The sequence below is a fragment of the Plectrocnemia conspersa genome, unplaced genomic scaffold (assembly GCF_051122295.1).
Source record: "Plectrocnemia conspersa isolate PC_06_02 unplaced genomic scaffold, ASM5112229v1 ptg000012l, whole genome shotgun sequence".
NCBI lineage: Eukaryota > Metazoa > Arthropoda > Insecta > Trichoptera > Polycentropodidae > Plectrocnemia > Plectrocnemia conspersa.
The window spans coordinates 15,707,717-15,728,530 of NW_028277176.1; the positions used below are offsets into that span (position 1 = coordinate 15,707,717).

The 20,814-nt window shown below is 30.7% G+C and overlaps 1 protein-coding gene across 4 annotated transcripts in view; it reads right to left on the reverse strand.

The window, feature by feature from the left end:
* Positions 1 to 20,814, reverse strand: part of LOC148228376 (protein qui-1) — a 171,159-nt gene continuing 150,345 nt past the window's right edge. For 2 of the 4 annotated variants that reach the window (XM_088200422.1, XM_088200425.1), the window contains 16 exons: positions 10,995 to 11,158; positions 8,544 to 8,667; positions 8,361 to 8,472; positions 8,002 to 8,286; positions 6,148 to 6,325; positions 5,707 to 6,086; positions 4,580 to 4,750; positions 2,771 to 2,956; positions 2,512 to 2,710; positions 2,290 to 2,427; positions 2,093 to 2,176; positions 1,885 to 2,029; positions 1,741 to 1,813; positions 1,183 to 1,287; positions 1,011 to 1,086; positions 1 to 920 (listed from right to left, as the gene is read on the reverse strand). In XM_088200422.1, coding sequence (XP_088056548.1) covers positions 904 to 920; positions 1,011 to 1,086; positions 1,183 to 1,287; positions 1,741 to 1,813; positions 1,885 to 2,029; positions 2,093 to 2,176; positions 2,290 to 2,427; positions 2,512 to 2,710; positions 2,771 to 2,956; positions 4,580 to 4,750; positions 5,707 to 6,086; positions 6,148 to 6,325; positions 8,002 to 8,286; positions 8,361 to 8,472; positions 8,544 to 8,667; positions 10,995 to 11,158 — 2,437 coding nt within the window. In that variant the 3' untranslated portion in view covers positions 1 to 903. Of the gene's footprint in view, positions 946 to 1,001; positions 1,087 to 1,182; positions 1,288 to 1,740; positions 1,814 to 1,884; positions 2,030 to 2,092; positions 2,177 to 2,289; positions 2,428 to 2,511; positions 2,711 to 2,770; positions 2,957 to 4,579; positions 4,751 to 5,706; positions 6,087 to 6,147; positions 6,326 to 8,001; positions 8,287 to 8,360; positions 8,473 to 8,543; positions 8,668 to 10,994; positions 11,159 to 20,814 lie in introns of all 4 variants that reach the window. The other 2 variants (XM_088200423.1, XM_088200424.1) reach the window with 2 other exon arrangements.

Consider the following 20,814-nt stretch of genomic DNA (forward strand, 5'->3'; position numbering starts at 1 on the left):
TTTTTTTTATTTGTAAATATTTTGTATATCTTATAAACATGTAAAAATTATGAAGGTGAAAAAGGACGAACAAAGTACAAAATTATGCTGTTCTTAGGATATGAAACGATTGTCTTACAAATTTAGAAACATCTCCGATTCACAATAGAAATAAAACTATAGTCATCTATGTTATATTATTTAGTTGCTTAATTTTATAGATATATTTTGTAACATTATCTACTCAACATATATGACTACTATTTCTTATTATATTATACATGTACGGTTAACAATTAATTAATAGAAATATCTTTCATATTACTAGTTATTTTTCATCATAAATCAACATTACCGTGATGCTTTTAGAATTGAACTATTCTTCTGAAATTGTAATATTTTGAAATTTAGAGTACGTAGTGTTTTTTAAAAAATATTACGTGCATTCAATGTATATATATATACATATATAAATTTGATATTAATCTTTTTATATATATCGTTAATTTATATAATAATACTTATAATATAAGATTAATCTATGAGACCATTTAAGGGAAGTAACATAATTATATAAGATAACAAAAGATCTTCTTGCTTTCGTTATTATAAAGTATCACAGAAGGTTTTCTTTATATGTTATAAATATATTAATAACTTTTGACACATCGTAAATGCAGTAAGAATATTAACTAGAACTAGTTAACCTTTGTGATGTACATACATAAAAACAAATTATATATATGTATGTTTATTATGGGTATAACGTTTTATTTTTAAAATATATGAAAGATGAGTGTCAAATACAATAAAAAAATACATAGTTGAGGGTTATAATATCTAAACATTGAAAGACACTTGGCATGTATTGCTCAAGAGTATACAGAGGGGGCACTTACTAACGTCAATATTTTTATGCTGTATTTAATCGACCATGTGCTCTGAAAATATAATAGAAAAATTACACTTTACAAAATATTAGATTAGACTATAATATGGATTGAAAAAAAATATTATGCAACCTTAAATACCTTGTTCTTCTCCCGTGTGCTCTTCGTCGGATGAATCAAATCTAGTTTCGATTAGAGAGCTCTGTTTTGATAGACACTACAAATAAAGTATGAAAAGTAATGAATACACTAATGTAACGTATAGAAGTAGATTGAATGCTATGTCTCATATTATATTTACAATATATTGTACCTTATTAGATCTTCTACGTGGAGGTGATATTTTATTCCAAAGAGCTTCCAGCTGGTCGAAATGCTGAGATTGAGCTAACGCTGCTTGCTCAGGACCTAAGCCACTCTATAAATAATTTAACAGTTAATTGATGTATAATACAAAAGTGAGTAAAAGTGAAAACCATTTAAAACTACATATAGGTATATATAACCTTTCTTTCCTTTGCTATTATAATTATTTGTCGGGGACTATGGATGTGAAAGACAACGTGTAAATCCTGAATCGATTGAGTGTGCCTGATGAGAGTTACAGTCACAATCACGATCACAGAACTTCCTACTCTACTTAAGTGACAGATATGTCACACTGTACTGAAACTTTTGTAAGTTTTATTGATTTACTGCTTCAAAAAACAGTTTTAGTGCATACTTTTTCTACTATGATATCTACGAAAGCTCATTAAAAACAATACAGTAAACTTACAGGGCAATTGTGTTTAGATTTTAAAGTTTCCATTTGACTCATCTTCATATACCGTTATTTATAAATTAATCAGTTTATTTAAATATAGCTTACTTGGGATCCCAACTCTTTACTCTTTTCTTGTTGAATTTTTGATATTTCTTCCATTGACGCAGATACTGAGAATCTATATTTAAAAAAATATATATTATGCTTGTGTCTATGTGATATATACTATCTTATTCATTAATTTAATACCTTCGTTTTAATCTTTCATCAACTTGAGCCATCATAGCCGAAGAAGTCAAATGGCCGTATTTCTTCTGCCATGTGTAAGTGTCAAGAGACACTTCTTTCTTCAAGAGTCGTTTCATCGGACGTTTGGGGGCTAATGGTCTTAGATCTAAAAAGTATATGAATGTATGAATAAAATGTTAGATTAGGTATTCTAAATGTTATGATTTACCGTCAACTGCCTTAGGAGCTTCATAAGTGGGCATTTTAACAAATGTCGCTGGACTGTTGTGTAGACATATAATAGGAAGACATCCTTAAAATATAAAATATGTTTATAAGTATTACATATATCAATATACATTTTAATATAGCATATCTTATGAAATGTGAGATAGCACCACAACAATTTAAATACATTTAATTCACCTCTATCTAAAAGCAAAATTGCAATTCTTGAGCAGTCCATGGCCATCTCAAACTTCAATATTGGAACGTGTAGTTGTAAAGATGTTAGTGCAAGTCCTCGTTTAGTCTCCCAAACTATTAGTGTTTTATCTTCAGCGCCTGTAGTGTATATATATATATATATAATAATAATAACATAAACATGAATCATCTTTATATATGAATTAGCTTATGAATACTAACTTGAAACTGCAATAGTCCCATCTCCGGACACTCTCACGCAAGTGACTTTTCCAAGATGACCTGATAGTAAATGTAAATCTGATCCCGTGTTTATATCCCATACAATAAGATTACAATCCCATGAACCAGATATCACTTGGGTTTTGTTCAAAACTGAGACAGATACGCATGTGACAATATCTGTATGACCTACTAGTACCTGCACAAAATACATAAATTAAATATATGTTTGCATATGCAATATTTAATTATATCGTACCTGTGCTAACTTTCCACCATTAACTTGCCACACTTTTAAAGACATGTCTTTGGATCCTGTTATCAAATATAATGAATCGACTGTTATGGCACAGCATGTGACAGCTTCGGCGTGGCATACATTCCAGCGGTCGTCTTCACGACTCAACGACCAAATCTTCACCGAATTGTCTCCGTTCGTGCAAACCTAATATGATAATGTTTCATATTAATATGTAATATTTCAAAATTTCAGGAATTATCGAGCGTTTTGATTTATAATTTCTATTTTTATACATATGAACTATACGTGCGACTGAAAAAATAATCTATATATTGTCAGTAATCATAAAGATTGATCTAACTGCAGTTACCGAGCTTTTTTTTTAAAAACAATAAATTTAATGGTATCTTCGGATTTCTTTTATTAACCGAACATATTGATGTATTTTATTAATTATTAAAAATAATATCAATTAAATGGCTTTGCAGCAGCCGATCCTTTTGATGTAATTTTCACTGACTTTTTAGTACATTTCGGGCGGTATCTCGTCTATAACTTGGCGGATGTTGGTTTTTAGGTGCTCAAATGTTTCGGGTTTGTCGGGGTAGACACGATAGCGTAACCCCACAAAAAATCAATGCGCACAAAACAGACACTTTTTGGGCATGTAAGACCTCTCGTGAATCACGACATGAGATTTTTCCTCGAATTTTGCTTATTAACATACACGGAAAAGTGGAAGGTCCATGGGCCCACGCCCTCCTTCCACGGTCGCATCAGGCTCAGGAGTTTCGGCCCATGAGCGACCGGATGTACCTAGCCTGGCTTTCGCGCCTGCATACTGCGCATACAGGCGCTAGACCAGGCCTCCTTCCTAGGTCGTCACGTGAACGACCTGGACGGGTAGACCGTCGCGATTTATCTACTGATGGTCTCCGGCATCACTATCTTTTTTGGAGACGGAGGTTGGATAGGGGATGTGGGGGGAGGGAAGGTATGCGGGCAGTCGCGCTCCGCGTACCTGGGGTCTCTACGGGAGAGAAATGATTTTACGCATCCTGGAAAGAAAAATATTTATTTCATCAACTCATCCTTTGTGCTTGTTTTGTTTATTTCCTCTTTTTAATTTTTTTTTTCCTGCTGCCTAGCTCACTCCGATGAGAGAAGAGAGCTCGCGGGTGGCCCTTAAGGGGCTAATAGGTGGTCCTATTGAGGACGGAACATACACGGAAAAGTGGAAATGTGCCTCAAGAAGATTTTCTTTGAAAAATCAGCATCAACTTCCTTCTGTTCTAATTCCCAATCTGCGTAAATTCTTCGCCGTCCATGGTTTCTGGGCTTTAGTTCTTGTGTAATCTAAATTTTATACTGGGTGTATTGAGCAGTGGTAAATCGATCCATTTCGTAAATGAGTTGTTGAAAACTACCATTTGACACTTTGAACGCGCGTGATTATTGACAGCTGTCTGATTTACAGTGTTGCCAACATAGAAAACTCGAATTGAAGCAATCTGTAGATAGTAACGATATTTTAGGGGATCGGTCTCCAGTAAAAGGTGCTTCTAAAACATTTATAGGGATTTTAAAAGGATCTCAAAAGCAATAGTATATTGAGAATAACTAAAATACGTATTTAAAAAACTTTAACAAGACCGTTTCTATTATGATGTTTGCCGGTGTAGCTATAATAATAATAACAATATATATCGAGAGCTTGAAAAATCTGTTGCATATGGTAACCTGCAAAGCGGTTAACTTTGAATATGTCTAAGGAGCTCCGGTAGATCGTATTGGATGAGAATACGATTTAAAATGATATGTACTTACAGCAAATTTCATGTTGTTGGTAACACAGACGTTGTTGCACGGATAATCCCAATTTTGTAATTGAATACCACTATCGGCAAGCCAGAGGTGTAAATTTCCGGCTGTGTCAGCCGATGCCACTCGACGAGAATCTTGCAAGATTGTCAAAGTTTGTATGCCGGCTGAGTGACCCTTTAAAATAATATAATTTATATAACAATGTTTATTAACCTTATAAAGTACGTGTTATAAATAATACGCTTTATCTAATTAAATAAAAATTGAATGCTGATACTTCGTGAGCTATGGTTGTTATAGAAAAACTATTAAAAATAGGATTCAATGCTTTTGTATCAATGTATAATTTCAAAATCAAAGAAAAAGTTTTAATTTGTTGTGGTTATTGAAAACATACATAAAATTTATTCTTAACGTATCACATATTAAGCTAAACTCTGGTTAAAACAGATATTTAAAATATGACATTATACAGTGAAAGCTTATAATCTGCTTTACAAATATATTACTAACTAAAGTTATAAGCGACGCAAAGTAAATGCCGTGATGGGTAAAAAGCGTTGATGAGGGTATAAATTAATTTTTATATAATGTGTAATATGTTAATACATAAGCTTAATTTTGATGTTGTATTTAATTTTTTTTCATATGATTTTTCTGAAACGAAAGGATTAAAGTTAATACATAAAATAAAATAGTTTAGATTAAGCTTTGATTTTAACTGTTTTTGTGTTTCTATTTTTATTTTGAATTACGACTGTATGATATATAAGCAATCTAATATAAAGTATTTATGAGCCAAATTATATTTATAAGATTATATAATTGTGACATCTAGATTAAGTATTAAACAGCACTTACCTTTTACGTTACTTTAAATGTATTACAAAATATTATTTAAACAAATAAGTATTTATTTTGCTTTTATTGGTGATGAATTGAATGAATTTTCTTAACCAAAACTTTGTTGCTTTCTTCAAAATGTCTGATATTGATTCTAGAAGTAATTACTACTTTTATAGAAACTTAACTAAATCAGTCTAATTTAAAACTCAACTATTAAATAGGTGATTGATACAGTTATTTCGAGTAGAATAGGTTCGCATCCGTTCACTAAAAATATGAGCTACCTTGTATGTTAAAGTCAAAGTTGAATCAGCGACGGTCCACACCATCAAAACTTTATCTTCCGATCCACTTATGACCAACAGGTTGTTCGGTGAAAATTTCACACATGTTACTTGCGCACTGTGTCCTTTCAAAGTCGATTGAAGCTGATGGGTGTTTAGCTGCCAAATCCTAACGAGACCCTGAGCGCAACCGCTGGCCGCCAATTGCCCATCCAAGGAAGCATCCAAGCAGCTTATAGGCAGTATTAAACTTTGTTCGTGCAAAAGTTTGTTAACCGTCGACGTGGAAGGCGTGGACTTGAGCTTCTTAGGTTTTGTGGGACGAAAGTTTGTGAGGGAGTCTTCGGTGTGGAACGAGTAAACCGTCACTCTATTGCAACCTAAGACAAAGCAATCGTATTGTAATTATCTCAAACTGTTAAATTATACTAATGGTAATACCTGCTGCGAAGAGAAAATCGTCGTTTTCTGTGACAAGGAGTGCAGTCAATCCGGAGGGTTGAGGAGCCGGTAGAACGCGCAATGCTCGTCCTCCGTGCATTTCATGAACAATGGCACCACCGAGTCTTAATCCTACCACTAGACGAGCGCAATCTTTCGCTACACACATGCATGATACCTGTAATATTAAAATAAAAGGTCATTAATTTATTTTGTCAAGATTTGATCATAACTGTGTCAGGGTAACAAAAGTACATATATCATATACATATATTTATTACAATCTGAGCATCATGATTTAACTGGTTTCCTTAATGCCTTATGATGGCTTGTATACAAAATGGCTTTAAAATGCGTACGAAATGTTAAATTATAGCAATATATTTAAAAAAATAATTGTGGCACACACTCAAAAGAGAGCTGCACCATCCCACATAAATTATTCCATCTACTCGTAGTTATCGCCTAAAGCATCTTTGTGTTTAGAAAACTAGCACGAGCCACTCAGATTTTTAACGGGGAAGCTTGATAGCTCGTGTAAGGAAAGACGTATTGTTCGCCACAGTCAAGAAAAAGGGACGCAATCGCGACTCTCTAGGACAATAAAAATCGCCACCACTCATTATACAATTTAAAAGTGCTTTATTAAGTATGCTCTATGGCGATAATGAAATAAATTATATCCCAGCTAGGCATTCTGATTTATCGATGATTTTCATTTCTCGAGAAATGAGAATTCTCGACTTCACTTCTCGAATTTCTCAAGAATTCTTGAGAAATTTTGATTAATGTAATACAGTAAAGTATTGCAGATACATTATTACATATTATTCTTAAAACAACCATATAAAAACACATGCTATCTAAAGTAAAATCAAACGTCCTCGCTATTTTTTTTTGATAAGAAAATTTTGGCCGTAGAAAAATTTCTCTCGTTTTGTATTGATGTTGGTTTAATCGACAACAAGGCTTCAAATAGTCACTGTAAATTATTTGTTCTCTTGCCCGTCGATTAAAGCATTTTGAATTCTTTCTCCATTAATCTGTAAGATGCTGCTCTTCTTACACTACTCTCTGTAAGACTAAAATAAATCTCTTTCTCTAATTGTTGCGCCAATGATAAATTTTCCATTTCGTCAATAGAATCTAAAAATTTAATGGAATCGCAAGGGTCCTAAGAATTCGTCGAGCCATTAAATAATCTGCGAATAAATTCTTTACTCATTTTAAATATTACTACTTTTAAAAAATAACTAAAGAAATCATTCATTTTTGACTGGTGAAAGATTCTGGACTTTGCAAATATTTAAAAAATGACAACAATGTCTGATTTCTTCGATTATATTGTAATAATTAATAATATATTATTTTTAATAGTAAGAGTATACGAATATTTTTAATTAAAATATAATTTTTCAGACGTCAAGTACACACAAACGAGCAAAGGTGAAATGAAAGAAAAATCTGTCCTGAAATGGTCAAGATGTCAAGAACCTAAATCTAATATTTTTATCTGACAAATGTATCTCTTTAGATTTTAAAATGTTTTAATATTAATCAAATCATAATATTTGATCATAATGGATAAAACTAATCATTCGGTAAAGTAGGATTATTAAATTATTAACTTTCGACATAAACTACACACGGCTACAATATTGTTTAATGTGCAAGTATTAAACCTGAACATTAGGAAGTTTAAACTTTGGTTTAACTGACCTATTTGAAGTTTTAACGACCAAAATCTTGGAAACAAAGCCTTCGGATATTTAGCGAAGTTTCACTTCAGGCAAAATTGTAGTGTACCCACTAATCACAATGTTACTAAATAATTCAAATGAAACTACTACACACCGGTGCTTTTTGTTTCTTGAGTGAATGCAGATCTGTTCCCGTGATGAACGTCCTCAGTCTTATGTCGTTGTCTCCTTCGAGAGTGACCAAAAATACCGAATCCTGCGATAGATCCATCATGTGAATTGGGGATCGGTTGGTGGAATAAATTGTGTTCAATAGCTCGAAAGTGTCAGTAGACCAGACGCAAACTGTTCCGTCTTGAGAGCAAGACACTAGAACTTCACCGCTTTGGATGGCCTTCACACCCGTGACAGGTCCTCGATGGTGATCTATTTTCATAATCTATAAATATATAATATTACATTATACAATTGCATGATATTTGGTATGATTTAAAGAAATTATTCGATATGTACCAAAGCACCATCGGCTAGAGAGGTGACGATTATGGCAGAATCTTCACCGCCGCTTACCACCAAAGAACGTCCAACTATGCAAGTTAAACTCAAAACGGCGGCGATATGCTCACTGAAAATTAATATATCATTAGTTTATAGAACAATAATAGCTTTTTTAATATGGTAAACGGTTCAACTTACGCAATTTTCATTTTGACTGTTAGAGTTTGTAAGTCCCATACGATGATTGTAGTGTCTTCAGAGCCGGTGAGCAGATATTGAGATTCTTTCGTTACCGCCATGCATAAGACGAGTCCAGAATGACCTAGAATATTTTTCGAGAAGAGTGTTAAAAAGTGGATTAAATTAATTTGAGAACAGAGTAAAGAATTTTTAATTTGTCTAAATAATGGGTTATGTTTATATTTAGATATTAAATCCTATGTCAAAGGATATCCTATTTCTATAAAATGAAATAAAACATATTTTCATAATGTTTATAAAACTAACGTCACAAATGTTGCAAAATTAATTTTGGGATATAAAGGCATGAATGGATTTGCCAGCAAAAAACGCGCGATACTTACTTTAGAGATATGGGGCGTGCGTTACATGCGTTCCGCACGCCCATTTCTTTTCACTCACTCTCGTCATTTAACACGCGAGCGAGCGAAAGGGAATGTATCTCACCGTACGCGCCTGGTAAAGATCCCTTAAAATATAATATTATTTTTTAAATAATAATTTCAATATATTATCGCAAAAAGAGAAAGACAACGAAAAGCAAAATGCTTTACCAAATATTGAATTTCCGCAAGCCAATAATAAATGGCTTTATGACACTGCCATAGGAAACTACAATGTCTTGCCAAGAAAATTTTAGTAAAAATTGATTCCCTTAATAGAAATTTATTTAATGGAAAATAATACACCATTAAAGAAAATATACTATTTATTAGTGGTATAGTTGGTGATTACACCCGAATGTCTTTGGTTCGATTATTATATGAACTTTCGTGTTTTTCAATTTCTATCGTGTCTATTATAATTACTTTTTGATCGATCATTACAGATTAGGTTTTTCTAGATTTTTCCAATATCATGGATGAATATCGTGATAAATAATGAAGATAAAATCCAGATTGGTTGCGCATAGTAACATATTGATTGTAAGTTATAATAATAGTTTTTAATATATAAAGTAGATGTCCCACTACTTTCTTGTAAGTGAGCTAGGTCGTACATTTTAGACATAAAAAAATATTTATTGATGAGCTACTTTAGCTCATAGAAAATAACATATACATAGGAGTATAAAATAACAAACGACAATAAAGATCATGATTAATTGATCAGCATAATAAAAATAAATCAGCTCAAGACATTTATCTTAAGGGTCATGATTTTCATCATTAAAAATAATGTTAAAAGCATACAGTTAAATATTTTCTATGTGGAAAACTATTTTTTTTTCAGCAATGTGAAAAACATATTTATTAAAATATCAAAAACATGTGACCCTCAAACTAATAAAAAAAAATATGTGGCATATAATAAGAAAAGACATATTTGTTTTCTACGTAAGATTTTTTTTATATCTAGAGGTTAAAGTTTTATGCCTTTATATAAAAAATATGTATTTTTATTTCTGCATTCTATTTGAATTTTTGCAAGGATAGAATTAATAGATTTTCTTTATGGAAAATGGAACGTTTTTCTCTATAAATATTTAAATGTAGCATGCTTATGGCAAATTATATTACACCTTAAATTAATTTTAAGGTGAGTTTAACGCAGATTATATCATTGAATAGTTTATTTTTCATAGATGTAATTGAAGTGAGTTAAAGAGTATATTGCTCTATTATTTTATTGATAGAATGAAGATTTTTTATAGTAAATTTAATATATTTTTAATAAATTCAAAAGCTCTTAAGAAATAGGAAAATTAAATAATATATGAAACTTTGTTATAATATATTTACAAACAATGTTTTAAAAGAGAAAATAAAAATTAAAAAGTTCACTATTAAATTATAAAAATACTTATTAATGAAATGCACATAAATAAAAATTTAAAATTAATAATATCTTTAAAAAATTATAAAAATAACAATTAGAAATCATATAATACAATTTAATCTATAATAAGTAAATAAAACATTAATTAGTTATTTATAAAATTGTTTCAAAAATATATAAATCTATAAATGTCTACATAGTATATAGATGGGTCTATATTGTATTTTTTTGCCACAAAGATATATATATACAAATATTTACTGATTAAAATCTGTAAATAAACAAATCTAAAAATAAACTTAACTAAAATATCATCACTTTTTAAATAGGCTATAAAATATAGTCGAATTGAAATTGAGGTTTAGATATATTTATTTGAGAATAAGAAGAAGCACTCAAAGGCAGCAAATAATAAAATATAAAAAACCCGATCTTCTGCAATCTAGATTTAATAAAACATTCGAGAGAACAGCTGTGTATTTACAGCCTTTGAGATATTAAACATTTCAAGTATTTATTCAAGCGGGTGTCGGAAGCGATCTTCCGGTGTCTAGTAATATCATTCATTCTTCGTTTCCGTTCGATATTTTACCAATATAACGGTATATCGAGATAAATTGAATTCCTCACCTTTGAAGGTGTGAACGAGCGAATTAGACATGATGTGCCAAAGTTGCGGATCGCCCGCAGTCGGCACAATTAGGAGATGCTGTCCCGTGGGAGCCAGTTCCAATAATCTCACGCCGCCGGACACTTGGAGAACTTTGACCGTGTTGGCGATTGGGGGCTGTAGCCTGGAATTGAATAACGTTGATTACAATCAGCTTTAGTAACACTGTAACCTAATGACTACAATAATAATTAAATAATATGCTTAGGGTGAGCTAGTCGGATTCACCCCTTCACGATCAAGTTATAGCTGGGTCGAATTACTCTAAACCGGATTTAGTTTACTAAACAATCTAATATCGTATTTAATATTACACTTATGATTTTATACAAAATGACTTGACTTTGATTTAGCAATTGAAGGACGTTATATCAAAAAATAAAAAATCGACATAACAGGTTTTTTCAATTTTAACTTAACAGCTTAACGACCGGTATTTATTTGCCGAACTTTGCTTGGTGGCCGGGCGATCTCACGGAAAAATGGCAAACAATTATCTTTTTCAGTAAATTCCCTATAACTTGTAAACCAATTAAGATATTGTATTCAAATTTAATATGTAGCTTCCTTATGATTTTTCGCATAAATACCTGTCAAGTACGTCATTTAACCAGTGTTTCTAAACCTGTGGGTCAAATTTGTTTGAAATAATAGTTTCGAAAACAAATTTATATCATTGGCAAACATCTTACAAGTACAAAGTAAGTGAGACTCTTCAATAGATTAGTATTAATTACCTGCTTTTTTAACACTTTTTAATTTTAAAAATATTTTTTTTTATTTGTTATTTCTGGGCCACAGTGTCTAACCATTTGTATGCCCATACTCACGAAATGAATTTACGGTACACTTCACTAAAAATATTTTGCTTATTGCACTTAAATTAATTAAAAGTAACATGTATGCTTTCAATATATTTTATATTCATCATTTTCATTCTTTCCATAATAATAATTTGGTATTATATAGGTGATATAAACAAAAAACCAAACATAAATTCTCAGAACAGTTTCTTTCTAATTATATTGTATGCTTTGAGCGAAGGCCAACACTCATTTCTAAAAGGTTCATTGTTGACAAGTTACTACCTGCACTTGCGATAGATAGATTGGCTCTAATCTTAGAAAAGATATTTTCTACTTAATTTTGTATTGGTTATTTACATGAAACACAAGTTAAATCAGCCCACAATATTCGCATACACTACAAGGTGTTTAGCAATTCACAAAAATATTATGATAATATTTCATTTAAGAAAAAAATTATTATTAAAAAAAATAGTTTACGATTTTATCTAATGTTATTGTTAATTTATTATTCTTAATCTTATAACACATCTAAGCACTATATTTTTTACCAGCTTAACGCCCGGTGTTTTTTGCCGAACTTTCCTTGGTGGCCGGGAGATTTCGCGGAATAATAGCAAAAAATCACATTTTTTTAGAAAATTCCCTATAACTTGTAAACCAAATAATATATTTTATCGAAATTTAATTTGTAGCTTTCTTATGATTTTTTGCATAAGTATATTGTAATTCCGTCATTTAACCAGTGTTTCTAAATCTGTGGGCAACATAATTAAGTGATATAACGAAAAAAAACTTGTTTACAAATTTAATATTAAATATTTACTATAAATTACAATCAATGTTATTCTAAAAGGGTAAATCGCCACTACCTGTCCCGTCTTATCAGCTTACCTTGTGCATACCTTTTAGGAATTCATCTATTAGGGTATATGACACTTTTTTTATTGTGGAATTCCCAAATTCGGGAATTCCACACAGATAAAAAAATGCATTTTATAATCGAAGTAATGCAGTGTATTTAGTCTCCTCTAAACTATCGGTCGAAACGTATCGCGAAAATAGCTCTTCTCTCTGTGATCTTTTGTGAATGTGATCTTGATTTAAAAATTTTATTTTCAATCACGGCAAAATGGACGACAGAAATTAAACCTTTTTGGAAAATTTTGATGACGCGTGGTCCAACGCCCCCAGTGATTGTGAACATAGTGATGTGTGCGAAAGTAATTCTAATTCAAGTCTACGTGAACATAGACCGCGTGTGACAAATTTGCACTAATCCAGATCATTTTCTTCATAATGACAAATGTTTTTACACGTATCACTCAGTGTAATTATGAAAATAAATGTGTTCAAAACGGTTGTACGCAGAAAATGCACGCCAAAAAATTTAGTGAGTGCAAATTATTATTTATTATAAATGGATATTTTTTATAAATCGTTTATAAAAAAATTTAGAAGCATTTAAACATACATGTTATTAATTTAATTATCACATTTTTAAGCTAATGTGGGGTTCAAAAAAATCGTGCACCAATCAACGTTGTCAAATTTCAAAAATTTCTTTAATGATTATTTAACTATTTTTGTAAATACGCAATTCACTGTTTTTATTATTATTAACTAACTTTTAGTATAAATTATCACTTATTAATAACAACAACAATAAATAAAAATATAATATTCCGCAATGCAAAAAATATGGTCACTGTAAGTGGGAGCGGCTTGGAGAACCGTTACCAAACAACACACTAGCCCAAAAATATTAGAATATAACAAACTAAAATAGGCGACGACTCGTTGCATTGCGACGCAGTGGGATAAAACGACTCTTTTTACGAAAAATTAAAGTAAAATATAATTTATTTTATATTTTATTTTAGGTAGAACTAGTATACTACCATCTCGCATTATAATATAGGGGTAAACTGTATTGTATCATAGTGTATTTTTAATAAAAGAAGACGCATAACGCAGGACGCATGGGCGTTTCCTCGGCCGCTACAGAAGGTACTATCAGGACTCGTGGGTGAGTCCTCGGTCGTTAAGCTGTTAAGATAATTAATTCTGTTTTATTACTCGGTGTGTGCTATGTGTGAAATGTAAAAACTACAGGGAATTACCCTACTTAATACAGTTTACAAAGTATTCTCCTTTTGTAATAAATTATCGTGTTTCCGTAATATTAATAGAAGTTTGAAGAAAGTGGTAAATTATTGTCAACTTTGGTTAACTCTTATCCTACCATTTGAGCAAGTCATATTATTGTATATTTAAACATATATAACCTATTAAATATGTATGTATATAAAATAGGTTAAATGTTGTACTAAAATATAACAATAGAAACGTTGCGGATTCATTCTATAAAATGTCATGTTAAAATATATTACGGATTCACTGGCAATCTAAATTTATAGGATAGAAGATTTATTCTGCACACGATATATCGCAGTAAACGCAGAGATAATAAATTGCTATTACATCACATGCAAAACAAACGTTCGGATAAAACGTTCCGGATAATTAATACTCGATCGATCAAGCTCCACAAGTGTAAATGTCAAGGTTCGAATATTATTCAGCATGTCCTTTGACTGTTTATATATAATAAAATGGACGTTCAATTTATATATTTCTAGGTATTTTCCCGATTTGTATAACTATACCACTCGACCGTTGAACGAGACTGAAATTAAGAAAAAGCTGAAACCACGGTGAGGGCAAATACGTGACTATCGTTTCGAATTATCGGGCATAGATTATATCGGAAGAGTCGGAAGCTTAAAAGCTTTGAATTTGCATGCCAAACAGTATGCGAATGAAGCTAATAAAACTCTAGAGCTCTACAGCGAAGGGGCTATTTTTTATCTTCTAATTGTCATTGGACCGACGCGATGGGAATGGCAAATTCGAAGGATTGATTCAGACAAATACGACTAGCATTTTATATTATTTATATATTAATATATTTTTAAGCAAATCTTCATTTTATTAAATGCTAACTCTGATATTGGCCGACTTATAAACTTTTATAATATTTATCTTGTTTTTTAGACGTTTATGTTTTTGATTATTCTACGCGATATACATACTAATCAAAAGAACTGATTTTTATTTTATTTAGCGCTTATGTTATGTAGATTTTACAGTGAATGTTATTATATATGTTTAGCGGCACTTTAATGAAATATTATCTGAATACATTTTCACTAATGGATATATATTTCTACTAGTGAAAATACAAATTGACTGAAAGGAGCTGATCAAATTAAATGCTCTTCGCAGCTGTCGATAAATGTCAAATTGACAGTTGCGAAAAATGTCTATTTACTGTTCAAACTCAAACCTAACCTTACCGAATTACCAAAGCTCAACTTGCCCTACACTCCATTTGCGTTAACACAGTCAGTTCGAGAGTTATCTATTTCATTTATACTATTAGCTCTGAAGCACACGATACAGATATACGTTCGATATACGTATCATGATTGAAAAATATAAAAAATATAGTATTGATTTTAATTTCTATAAATTTGTTCAAAATATAAACAGGAGTAATGATACAAAAATTGCTATATTTCTACTTTTACTATTATTCCGTATCAATATATGTGTTGATATGTGAAAATTTGAATCACTACTGAGTACACATTACCGGATTATTTCACCGTAATAAGAATGTGAGTAAACTTTTAATATAACAAATTAGATAACAACTTTAAATCATTTAAAAAATGAGTATTTTATTAGTGATAAAATAGCTGAATTAATAGTAATCCAGCTATTAAAAAAAAAAATTAATAGTAATCCAGCTATTGAAAAATATAGATTTTTAAATAGGAAATAAGTTATTTAGGACTAAGTCTAGATAAGTTGGCAATGTGACCCCACAGCTAGAATTCTCAATCGAATATTCGATCATTCGAATTATTCACACAATTTCAATTTCAGTGGTACCTCAGTTTTCGTCGATAATCCGTCCGAAAACAATCGTTGAAATCTGAAACTGACAAAAACCGAGGCAAATTAATTCTCGCAATCAATAAAAAAAACACAAAAACACTAACAGCTAACGCCGACGAAATCTGAGGCAATCGACGAAAACCGAGACAAATTTTTCGCCGACCGACGATAACTGAAGTCAAGGAAAACCGAGGTAGCACTGTATATGGATATTTGAATAATTGATAAAATATTCGTTCATACCATCTCGAATGTAATTTGAAAAAATATTAGAATGAAACATTTTTTATTTTTGAGCAACACATGTAGTCGTTTTTTCTCTCAATATATCCGAGTGACTAGTGAGGATTCAAAAACCTTGGTCCTCTATGCACCTTTATTTTGTTTCTAATAAGACGCTACTTCTAAAAAAAAATGCTTTTATTGCCGTGTCTACTATGACTTAAATTCCCAGAATTTGTTCGTTGAGCGAAACAAAATGTTGAAAAGGCCTTCATTATCGTTTATTGCTTATATTAAAAATAGGTGTACGTTGCAAAATTTTGTGAAATTCATGTTAGGTTTTTGTATTTGTTGTTTAAAAATTTATAAATAATATATAAATATCAATTAGGTGTCAGTATCGGGCGGCGGTGTTAAATGCGCAAGAGCTCATGTGAGTGTAAATGGTGTGGTCACTTTGAAAGATAAACATATATTTGTATCGAAAAATATATACTATTTTAAAGAAATCCTTTATGTAGAAAATAATACTCAGCTACTTGCCTCTTACTCACCTGTGTAAAAGGCATTATTTTACGTCTAAGTCTAAAAAAACACATTAATGTACTGACAAGAATTATTATGAAACCGCTTTCGCGCGATGAACTAGGCATGTAACTGTTTCATATTTATGGAGCGTTTTATGGGCCTGTACTTTTCACTGCGGTCTTAAGTTTTGCAAAGTGCGTCGAGATACGCAAAAGCAGCAACCATTTATTGCCTGACGAACATATAATATTAAGATTTCCTATAATTTAAATTTTATCAGCAACGGGAATAGCATAGGACAATTTTACGTGTCATATACTTTTTTGTGTTAGATAAATATAAACAAAATAAAGTCTATAATAAAAGACGATAACATTAGTAAGACGCAACATTGGTGAGACGAAACTTTGTATATTTTGCCTTATCTCGCGCTCGTGTCTCTATCTTTATGGCTTTGTAAATAATTTCTTACGATTATTATTCGACCCACTCTCTTTCGCTTTCCACCTGTGCTCGCGATTAATAAATAATCGCACGCTGCCTGCGCTCAAAAATATACTACACTCTCACGAGTCCTTACATTTCCTCTAATACGGCGAACATTGAATATTTTATCATTTTCTTATCGATTCTCTACCATCTAGATGCATGTATTATTAATTCGACTGCAAATTGAATATTGCTGTAAAATTAGATATATTAATATAATTATTTAAACTTTACACATTTCTAGATATGTTCCATTTCATACATAAAAAATAGAAAAGCAGCGCGAAATTTCCTCAAATATTACCCTTCTAGAATGAATATCACATTGAGGTGTATTTGATTTACCAACGCAAAAAACTTAATACTTAACCTAACACGATACAAATTTTACTAGAATTATGTGGTTAATATACATATATATGTATGATACACACATAAAAAAATTAAATAACAATTTACGATTTTCATAAACAGTAAATCAGTGAAATTTTATCAATAATTTAAAAATAAACTTTGAAATTCATTATTTAATTCTAAATCACCATGGAGTGATAAAGTATTTTAAAATTAGATATTACCACCAATAAACAGTAATTTAAAACTATAATTTTTAAAGCATGGAAAATCAGAAAAGCATGGAATTAATAAACGATTCAACTAGTTCATGCTCTAATTCGTTGTGGATCAATATATCATTTGCTGATCAATTAAAACCATATCGATCACTTCTATAAGTTTTTGTTTGCGCATTGAGCTGTGCAGTCGATTTTTTCTTAATTATGACTCAATGCTATTTTATCGGTTTAATAAAGATTTCTAGAGCCAGTTCAAATTTTTTCTCCACATTTTTTTTATATTCTGAAATATTTATTAAGTAATAATTTAATTTAATTTCACTGCATTAATCAAATTGATGAAAATAATCATTACTGACAAATCCAAATTTGAGCCCACGTGCTTTTTAATTGAAGGGATGAAAAATAACCCATGACAGTTTTATCTATAATGCGCTACTTTCACTGTTTCGCCGATGAAATGAATACCTTCCGTTCCGGAATATTAGAAGCACACCCAGATCATTTGTACTTTGCACGGTTGCCCGAAAACATTTTTCGCAGCATCTTTCGCTATCGTGACGACGAATAAAATGCACTGATCGTCAAATTGAACACGCACTTGATTCGTATGTACCTATTGCAAAAATTTGTGTGAGTATTTTTTACCGTGTTATTGTGCAATAATTATAACACATCTCAAATATATATTTATCACATAAATCTGTTTATTATTATTAAATTATAAACAGATTTATAATTTTCTATCTACTTCTTTCGGTTCCTTTCAGATAATCGTAATTAACAAAAAATAATAAGTAATATAGGAGTATATTTTATTTTAATAAACTGGCAAGTGGTGGGGAAAAAAATATGAGGTCATCAGAAGCGGTTGATCCTAAGCGATATTTTCCTATACTTATTGTCCCTTTTAAAAAAAAAGATCTTTTAAACTATTTTTTCTGATATTGTAATAAATCAATGAAAGTAAAGAAATGGGACAAAAAGTTTATGTACACAGTCTTATCGCTTTTTATAAGTACTCATAGATAACACAATAAAAAATCAACGTATCTGAATGTAAAAAAAATTGTTTAAGCTTTTTATTTTTTGAAACACGTAATATGGATATGTGTGGGGGGGGGGGGGGCTATTTACATGCATATCTTTATACATTTAGATTTTGTTATGGCACTCGGGTAACACTGGCTTAACGGACACTCTTTTCTCGGAAAACTCTGGCGGGCTCGCATGCCCTTGTTGGCTCGCGCTCCCTTATTTTGTAAACACCATACAGTACAGTACAATTCAAAATAAATACTACTGCAGCGGCTCAATCTGTGTCTAATTGCCACCCGTCACCTCCCGTCGCCAAAGAAACATAGACAGACAGATAATTGGTCATAAATATCGGCAGCTTCAATCAAAATATAACATTATTGGTAATTATATTTTCCCTCAACCAAAAAAAACCCACGAAAATGACAATATATACTGGATATTTATCTTGTTATGTATGAAATAAAATGTTCCGACTCTTGAATCCTTAGATTTTTTTAGCATAATTGGCAAGCATGTATTAACATTCAACAATATATCACAACATAAACTTAGCAATGAAGCAGTTTGTTCGACTTTGAATTAACCATCGACCAGATTTGCCGAATAAGCAACATTTAAATATATTGAACACATTATGCCCAAATAAGTACTATAGTAATATAATAAAAAATTATCTAGAAATCACAAATTTATACAATAAAACATGTTAAAACATGTTATTTTATTTTTTAATACCAAATAATTTTAATATTAATAATTATGTTATTACCGATACAGTGGACGCGAATAATCAATGGACCAGAAAAAATAGATCTACTTCGATTGATTACAGAGGGTCAAGATACAATTGGACTTCCGTATTGATACCTGAATCGTATTTTTTTTGTCAATAACAGCTATTTTACATGTTTTATATTTCAAACATGATAAAGATAAAAAACCTCTTAAAGTTTTAAGTTCACCGACAGGCAAATTTTATGGTGTAACTCTGTGATACCTTTTTGCAATTTACCGATTTCTACATGGAGTGGACTTTTTATGTGATTATTAATGTAGTTCTTAGATTATCAAAGCAAAGATAAAGACAATTAGAGTAGTTGAGAAAATCGTCAGAAATTTTTTCCAATCAAATACTTCTAAATTTTATTAAAATATTTCAAGAAAGCGTGGATATTAATAAACGTCTGGCACGGATCCGACATTTTTATGCAGGCAAATATTTTTTTACAAAAAGGCGCATTCTTGATAAATAAGAATTTTTGATTTTTAAAGAGAAAGAAGCACTAGTTATAATTTACAGACTAAAATTTGTTATGACGATAACCTAATTGGCAAATACACAATAATATAGATTTCTTAACAAAACTAAATTGTGGACTATTTGCCATTATGATGTTTATTAATATTTTCACAGTGAAAGATGTGAGTCAATTGCTTATATAAATCAATATAGACACACTTATTATACAGAACATAACTGGACAATAAAAAATCCCAGGCTAAAACAGTTTTTTTAATCGATTGATTTAGTAAAACCTCATAAAAATATATGTAGTATTTTTATACTACAATACATATATTTTATGAGATACTGACTGGATAACAAACATAATTCTAATATACAAAGCTTTGTTATATAAATAAATAAATATAAAAAATTATTGAATTAATTTTGCACAATCGATTGAATCTACATAACACAAGTACCCTATGTACATACATATAACAATGAAAAGGGCTTTAAATAATAATTTCAAAACTCATTATAAGTAAATTACATGTGTATGGTAATCATATTTGAAAGGACGTCGTTAAAAGGATTAATGTATAATAAATAATGCACTTGCGTGCTTAATACAGTTTTGCGAGAATACTAAAACACATATAATATGCTGTGTAATGATAAATCGATATTATACTATAAATATAATATAATATAGTAATAAAAAAACAAAATGATGAACATGTTTATCTCACTCTTGCAATACGGTATTTATATACAATATGTGTTATTAGTAGATTATTCATTAAATTGAATATTAAATAAGTTTAACGCTGTCTCTGAAAGCTCACCTATTTCGAGGTAGTAACCGCTAGCACTAGAACAATCTTTCCCAAATCTAACTTTGCGAGCTGTACATAGCAGATGAGAA